General features: G+C 41.4%; 1 protein-coding gene across 1 annotated transcript; it reads right to left on the bottom strand.

Moving 5' to 3' along the window:
- Positions 1-166: 166 nt before the first annotated feature.
- sesn2 (sestrin 2) lies at positions 167-8,455 on the bottom strand. Its single transcript, XM_029513890.1, has 11 exons — positions 7,668-8,455; positions 6,609-6,674; positions 5,908-6,096; positions 4,118-4,300; positions 3,449-3,676; positions 3,102-3,237; positions 2,903-3,018; positions 2,485-2,568; positions 1,222-1,328; positions 994-1,138; positions 167-765 (listed from the first exon to the last, which is right to left on the bottom strand). Exons 1-11 carry the CDS (start codon positions 7,983-7,985, stop codon positions 679-681), a joined length of 1,659 nt encoding a protein of 552 aa, XP_029369750.1. The 5' UTR covers positions 7,986-8,455; the 3' UTR covers positions 167-678.
- Positions 8,456-8,785: the final 330 nt, after the last annotated feature.

Raw genomic sequence — 8,785 nt, 5'->3', positions numbered from 1 at the left:
TTAAGGCGTTTGTTGGGGATATTCTCTTACGGTAACCTTCCAATTAAAATAAAAATTCATCATCAGATTTATACTTCACATATTGTGGGGGGGGGGGGGGGGGGGGGGGGGGTCAAAGAAAAATGGGCACAGTCCATTTTTGTGTTGGATAGCCTCAAACAAACCAACAACATTTAGTTTAATTTTGATAGTCACTTTTTATTGCATATAAAAATATGGATTTCTTTATATCGATTTATCTCAGCTTCTATGTGCAGCAGAAAGAGAGGACCAAAGCAGAAGTAGTCATGTCCTATAAAGTTGTTGACAGACAAACATCATATATAAACAACCAAAATTGTGTAAAGGAAAAACCTGAATTGTGATGATTTCTTTTATACTAAACCTAATCCCACCTGCACATGGAGAATTAGGTGTGTAGAAATGGTTTTGCGTGACAGCAACATGCACCACCTGAGGCTCAACTGTGAAACAAAACTTGATAAATTTCAGTGCAAAATAAGAAAAACATTTTAAATATCAGATATCTACTTTTAAAGCAACATGAAAATATTAACACTGAAATAAATGCAACTATCATCTGCAGTGTGCAATTAGTTTTGTTGGCATTGTGTGTAATGCATTGGGCTGTTATGTTACAGCTGGCTCTGTATCTGCAGAAACATGGGAATGACTGCATCATCTCATATAGTGTGTGATGGCTCGTAAAGTGTAAAGAAGAGCTGCCTGTAGCCGCGCTTCCATCACTATTAGGTTGGCATGAACCTGAGGGGGAAAAAAAAGCATGTCAATAGGTGACACTTTTAACTCATGCAAGTCTTCCTTCCCTAATGGCATTTAAAAAGACAGGGGGGAAGGAGTATAGTCTGAATGTCAAATGATTCATTCTCTATTGAAAAAGTACCAAAGATAGACTTCGTGTTAAAATGTCAAATGATTCATTCATTGAGACTGAAGAAGCTGGGTCAGTTGCTTATCTGCACTCATTCATACCTTTTCAGAGTGTCTGAAGTGCCTCCAGAAGGCATGGTAAATGTGTACCGTGGTCTGCTCCGGGTAACAGGCCATGGTCTTAACAAACACCTTCAAAGAACGCTCCAACAACACATTGACGCTACCGTAGTCGTAGTCGTCATATCTGCATATGTAGAACAAAGAAGTTAGCGACATAGCAGACCTTTTATTTATTGTAAGCATGATGATGTACTGTGTTACACTCACCGTATGCCGTAGAGGCAGTGGATGTAGTTCCATAGAGCTTTTCTCAGAGTGTGAGTGTCCACACCTTCATGCATGGCCATCCTGTGATATGTCAAGTTGCTCACCACCTGTGATATGAAAATGTAATGACATTTTAATGTAGTAAATCCATCTGTTCTCCATTGGTAAATACATGTCTGCAATGACTGGCTGCTTGATTTGAATAATTTTTTAGCTTGACCATCTAAGGAAAAATTAAAAAAAAAAAAAAAAAAAAAATTCTGTTGGATTACTTTTTTGTTTCCATTTTCAAAGCCAGATGCCCATCCTGTAACCCCTGGTTTCAAACTACCGTTTAATTGACCAATCATATTTATATTGGAGTTTATAAAATCATGTAGATATAGGTTAGCAGCTGCTTTGGTTAATGTTCACATAAAAAATCTGAATGAGAAAAATGTGATCTCAGTGATGACCATTAATGACGACTGGCTGGTTCCCGTTGGGATTGTGGCACATTAGAGAAGTTAGAGAAAACTACTCTTTACAGCTATGGTGAGCAGAAATTCATCTCAGGATGTGCAATACATCAAACTATGAAGCTACAATAGCAGAAGATCATGGTGGATTCTACTCCTGTCAGCCAAAAATAGCGAGCTCAGGCTACAATGGGCATAGGCTCACCAAAACTGATTTTTGACTGACGAAACATAGCTGCGTCTAGTCAGTCTAGATTTCTGCAGATGGTAGGGTCAGACTTTGGCATTCATAGACTGAACAGTCCGGGCTGGTGGTGCTGGTCCTGACCATAGTTTACCATCTTTTACAAAGGCTATTTCCAACATGCTAATGCTGTCTAAAACTGGTTTCATGGACATGACAAAGAGTTCAGTCTACCTCCATCTCCTCCCCATTCACTAAATCTGAATACAATAGAACATCTTTGAGCTGTGGTACAGCAAGAGATTGGCAGTGTGAAGGTGCAGCTGGCAAATACCAGAAATTAGGTACAGTACAAACACCAGATAAACTACACAATTGTATCCCACATCGCCATATAGTCAGTGTGCTTGCATTCGTTTTAAATGAACTAAGATGTGTGAAAATATTCATTTAAAAACTCCACACAGTCTGTGGGGAGTGAACAGTAATAAATATTAGTGACGTTGTAGCCATTTTGAGTTTTTGTAACATGTTGTAGGCTTCAAAATCTTTCAATTTCAACACTTATTCACTTTAGTTGTGAAATTCTGTGTAATTCAATTAGATTACATTTGTTCATACCTGGAACTTCTCATCTAGGAGCTGGCCCATGTCTGGAAGTAGTCTGTTGACAAGAGAGTAGCCATGGTCTTCCCAAGAATAGTCCTGCACACAGCAGACACCAACATCACAAACACAGGCTTATGAAATTAAGCACACACATTTACCTGACACTATACAAGGCCTGCAAATTCAAAACTTATTTATTTTAACAATAAATATATAAACTTTTAAATTTCCTAAAATAACATAATTGTCACTCAAACACAAAAAAGATGGATAAAAGTAGCAAATCATCACATTTGAAGACTGAACTCAGTTAATGTTTGATCATTGAGGCAATTCATCAAGCAAATCCATTGTCATTGTTTACTGATTTATGTTACTCAGACAACCATCTTATCAGTAACCAAAAAGCAAAAAAAAAAAAATAAATTACCTGTGCTCTCATGGTGGGGGGTGCCTGCTCTCCTCTAGGTGCAAAGTCCTCATACCTGAACTCTGGTTCCTCCACCAGGTGCAGCAGCAGATCAGGTGGCGCTCCCCGCACCACAGCTAAACAAACAATAAACAGGAACAAGCGAGTAAACAAATGTCACCTTGGAGAAAGGCAGAGTGATAAGTCCGCATGTTTGTACCTGTTGGTATGCTCTCGCTCCTTTCCCTCTCAAAGCGAGTTACCATCTCCTCCTGTGTGCAGTCCTCCTCCTGCTGCTGCTGCAGCTCCACCATCCTCTTCATCAACACCTCCACCTCCATTGCTCCATCAACCGACTGGAGAAGGTCAAGAGAGAAAAGCTTGTGGAACTTTGTGCTTCGTTTTTTAAACAGTAAATAAACACTGGGAAGAGAGCCATGTCCTTTTCTGTTACTAAACAAGCATGATGGGTGCAGCAACAATGGAATAAGCCAAATTTGTATTTGTCCTTGTCCCGTTGACATTTAGACTTGTTGGACATGTGGTGAAAAATTACTTCTGGCTCACCTCTTGCCTGCCATCCTCATGAGCAGGGCTGTGGGGGCTGTGGGGGCTGCAGGGAAGGTGACTCGGTGATGAAGGTCGAAAGGTGTAGCCTCCGATGTGGTCAGGTTCAGGATTTAAGCCACAGCCCCACACGAAAGAGCAGAGTGAGTGAGCATGCGCCATCAGGACCACGGCGTGAATAAGTTCAGCCAGTGACCAGCGAGGCTCAGCGCCAGGATACACCAGCTCCTGAAGAGCAGAGGGGTAGGTGATGAAATACCTCACAACTCTGAGGGACTGCCATTAATTCTATGAGGATTCTTTACTGCTGTGTATTGGTCATCTGCCATTGTCAGTCTCCAATCTTCCAATCTCTCTATATTGTGGACTAACACCAGAATGAGCAATGTTTCTGATAACAATGTCACAATGGATACAGATATAAAACTAAGCCTGCCATTGATGACAAAGAATGCTGATGATTAACAAATTATGACTCACTCTGAAATAAACTTTGGAGTGTCTATTTTGTGCAACCGAGTCAGCCAGAACATGATTTTGGGTACAGCCTAAGTGAGAAATGTATTAAACCATATCACTATTACAGTATATGATGTAAGGATGAGAAGAAGGAGAGAACTGGGAACTGAAACACAGTGAGTGAGTGACCAGATGGGTGTTATATCTGACCTGGATGTGCTGCTGCGTAATAAGCCAGGGTCTGTGTGCCAGCAGTTTGTTGAGTGTTTGCAGGCTGCGGAGTTTGGTGGGAGCTTGATCCAGATTGCTCAGCCAGCACTCCTCTCCTCCAGCCTCCAGGAAACCTGTGCTGTGCTGTTGCACCAGGTATGAGCAGTGGTGTCGAGCTGCAGCCTGTGATGTACAAGAACATTGTAAGTAAATTGGCACATCAGCTTGATCACTGATCCAAAGCTTGATACTACTCTGCTTATAAGAATATAATGCAGATGAAGTCCATGTGCTCATAAAAACTGAGCAAGACAACTGAACCTTTTCATTATCAGAATCTGACGACTTCCATTTCTCAAGCGAGAGGACAGCTAATGTGATGTATGTACAAGCAAACGAGTGTTATTAAATGTTTATGGGAAAACCTGTTACAGGCTGTTACAGGCTTGTAATGATCCAGTAGCTGGATAACTCTAACCTGCCAAGCCCATTTCACATCTGTCATCTTTCTGTACATTACCACGTTTTTTGGGGTTCCTACAAAACTGCCTGACATTTTCTGTCACTCACATTTGTTTCTGTTTTATAGTAAACTTCAACAGTTTTGGTGCTCTTTAATTGGTGTCTAGTGATCTCTCTTTCCCACACCCTAGACAAACTGCTGCGCAAAAGGTCAAAATATCTAAAATTAATATATTTTCTGGGCCAGCAGAACAAAACTTTCATGTAAACCCTAACCCCTATGTAAGAGTAAACCTATCACAAATGTGTTGCTTCTTCAAAAAGTGATCAGCCCAGAATCAAAAATCAGTCAGTGTGTTACTACACAATTAGCCAAAGAGTGGATTCTTCTTTTTTTTTTTTTTTTTTAAGTTTTTATATGACCTGCAGGCCACTGTAGTTTCTTCTACATGGTTAGAAAGGAAGGGATGGGTGAGGGATATTCAATTTGCTACAATCTGTAATCTTGGCACTCGATTGCCACAAAAAAACCTACACACTGGTTCTTTGAGGTTTGATAAGGGTAAAGTGCTGGCAATAGTCATTACTGTCAGCGCTTGATACTGTAACCGAGACACTGTCTAACTCAATCATTTCATAATCTGCAGTTGTGAACATCCAGCAATGTCACAATGAAATGTTCTGCTGGAAAAGCATGTGTGTAGTGGTATCAATTCATTCGGATTCCATCTACCTGTGACCTGTCTAAACTTTTTTTATTGGTCACTGAAGATGAACTGACTGGAACTGTGAAAGTAGAGCGTCATGGGGGAAACGGCATTAAAGCTGTAACTCTATGGCTGCAATATAGTGGTTTTGTTCAAATACCAGCTGAGGCAAGAATAACAGTGCCACCACAAAAACAAAATTATTAAAGTCACTGGCCCTGTTGACTGTGTGACAAAATTAGAATAGTTTTTAGGAGTCTGTCATTACCATAAATGTCTTCGCTATTAGCCCTGTAATATTTTCCTTGTGGTTGAAAAAGATAGTCACTGTACCTGTAACCTTCATTAAACAGACTCCAGAGTGGCTATAGTCGTTATTATTTCACTGTCACTTGACACATACACACAAAAAAAGGCAGATGCAAATAAACACCATGGTGACTACTTCATAAATTTATTCTAATAAGGTTAACACTTTGATGGGGATAGCTTTGCTGCAAAGCTACAAAGCTACAAAGAATTACATGTTTGAAAATCTAACACACAAAAGTCCTGTACAAGAACAATGTTAGCAAATTCATTTGTATTCACTTTGTCTTATAGGATGATATGCTTTCTTACCATAATAGCTATGTAATGTCTCCAGTGTCGGGGCAGGGGGCCATCCAGCTCTAACAAAGCATGCTGCGTCCTTAAGAAGCAGCTGAGGTACGCAGGGTGAAGGGCCATCACCATGGTGATGTGGTCTACATGGCCTAGTGAAAGAAAGGATTCGATCAGGATGTCCTGGTCTGGCTCCTCTTTCAGCATCTAAAGAGGAAGAGAAGGGGAAAAACTGACTACCTTGTAATTATTTTCACCTTTTACTTCTACTATAGTTGAGGACACATTGGCAAGTAAAAATCCTTTTCCCATTGCCAAAGAGCAGGGATTTTATGGTGTTCTAATATGGGCTGATACAACACTGCAACTTCTGCCTGTAACAAGCCTGGAGTGAGTCACATATGGAATCAGCATTTTCAGTCTTCAGTTTTGGCAACACATCTCTGGTGTTGCATCTCTTGATGGCATGAAGCAAAAGTCACTGCAGTGTTTCAGCAGAATAATTAAGCCACACATCTTCATTCATTCAATTTATCTAATACCATTTGTTGTATATGAATGAAGGAATGCGATTTTCCTAACAAAAAGGGAAAGAGAAAGCTGATCGATCAAGGAAAATATTCAGTTAGAAATAAGTGTACTGACACATCGTCACATGTGACAGTTGATGTATTTAACATCTGAAAACCTATGATAGCTATAGAACAAGTCATACAAACCTGTTTCACAGAAATAAAGGCACTTGGACCGGAGGCTAAAGCCCGGGGGACAGCAACTCCCTGTTCCTATTAGTAAGTAGGAAAACAAAAAATTACTTATACAGTAAAATAATGATAACTAGATTATCAGGTGTAAATGTCAGACTGCATCTGTTGGGTTAGGGTTAGGGCTGACTAACAGTTCAAAACCCAAATAATGGAGTTTAGTACTGAGTAAGAAAAACAAAAGGGATTGTAATAGCAGATTATTATTATTTTTTTTTTTTTTGCCTGAATGAAGTCAATGACTTTAATCATTTGACAAAAATAAGTTCCAGATCATTTTTCTATGAAAAAACTCATTCACCTTTACTGACTAAATGTGTTAAGTACATGTGTTACGTAAATGCGTATGATTCAATTCCATGCAATTTGCAAACGATGCAACTAAAAGGTTAGACTGCAAGTTACGACATTTCATAATAATGTTCAAATGTTTTGCAGTATTTGATGTAAAATATTTTAAGATAAAGTTTCAGATTTAATCCGGCTGAATTTGAGCAGACCTATTTTGACCGTAGCGGCCGGACTGTTTAACAATTCGCAGCTCATAAGCCAAACTTCGCCTTTAACTCACAGACATCATCGGAGGAGACGGAGCCGAGCAGTGAAACCGACCGGCTTAGAAACACGGTTACACCCGGTGCTGTATCTGTGAAAGGCTGGGGGGCGTGTCAGCTGTTTTTCAGAGCACCGGGAGGGGGCGTGTCCGGCCGCTTGTTTGTGCACACCGCAGCTGAGTCTTGCATCACCTTATCCATTTCAACATCTGATGTAACAACCCGCAATCTGACAGAAAAACGTAATTGGCCGATCAGCTGCACGTTATCGCGGATATTAATTAATAATTCACTTAATTTATCAAACAAAGCAAAAGTCACGGTCACAAAAATGATATGGCCAACTGCTGGCTGTTCTAACCATTTCTTGTCGGCAGCCAAAGCGATGACACCCCCCCCCCCCCAAATGTCTGCAGACATTATGGACAAGAGAAGACAGTAGTTCATGTCCCAACATTACCTGGGCGCTCCTCAGCAGCTCCGTTGCCCTCTTCCGTACTTCCTTTAGCGGACAAGACAGCGACAGCTGAAGCAGCAGCAGAAGAGTTTGTTTGCTTATCTGTGGTGGTTTATCCGGGAGCAGACACTTCAGAACCGACTGGCTCAGCTCCTCCAGAGCCGCTGCCCGCTCCTCTTCGTCCCGGCTGCACAGCCGCGATAAGCTCTTCACGGTCAGGGTCATGTCCGACTCTGACTCGGACTGATGGCGACATGAGCGATTCGATGTGTTTTGTCCATTAGTGCGGCAGCTGGATCCCGTCCAGAGGTTACTGGCCATCTGGTCTGAGTCCCGGAGCTCCCGGAGCGGCTGTGGACTCACCTGGACTCAATTGCCACCAGTTACCGCTAGCTTCAGCGTTAGCCTGATGAGGGCTTAGTTTCCTCGACTGTACCTCAGGTGGATGTTGTCCGTCTTAGTTCACTGCACAATCATCTGTTCCGCAAATCATTAACGAGGTCGGACCGAGTTGAAAGCCGCCGAGTGTTTCCCCTTTTCTCATGTCGGGCTGGCTGGCCGGAGAGAACTGAGCCGGTTAGCACGGAGCTAGCATAGCCGCTGTTAGCAGATGCTCGAAAGTGATTTAGGAGCGATTTGACGATGTGTCGACGTTAGACACACGACGAGGAAGAACCCTTTTGCTTGAGCTAACCTGACCAGATGAGGAAATGAGATGTAGGTGTAAGGAGGTAGACTTTCTCCAGTTTCAGATTGGTTTAGTTCAGTTGGTCAGTGTAGCTGTTCTCCCTTCAGGCTACGTCATCGTGACGTAGGCGAAAGTTGGCACCGAAGCACCTTAATCTCTTCTCCGTATTTTCAACATTGATGAAGAAATTTATTCAACAGCTTTCAATTTCACTCTGGGCTGCACCTCTACCACCTGTTCGAGTCAAGTAGTTTAAATACTTAATTGCATCGGTAAACGTACACAAACTGACTTGTTATGAAAAAACACTTGAGGATAACTAGGTATTTATCTGTATTTGGCACAATTAATCATGCTATGTATAAGATATCAAAGATGATCGTCAGACTTTCTAACGGCCCAAGAAATGGCTTCACTGTCATCACAGAAAGCT

This window comes from Echeneis naucrates, chromosome 11 (genome assembly GCF_900963305.1).
Source record: "Echeneis naucrates chromosome 11, fEcheNa1.1, whole genome shotgun sequence".
Taxonomy (NCBI): domain Eukaryota; kingdom Metazoa; phylum Chordata; class Actinopteri; order Carangiformes; family Echeneidae; genus Echeneis; species Echeneis naucrates.
This window is presented reverse-complemented; position numbering and strand designations above follow the sequence as displayed.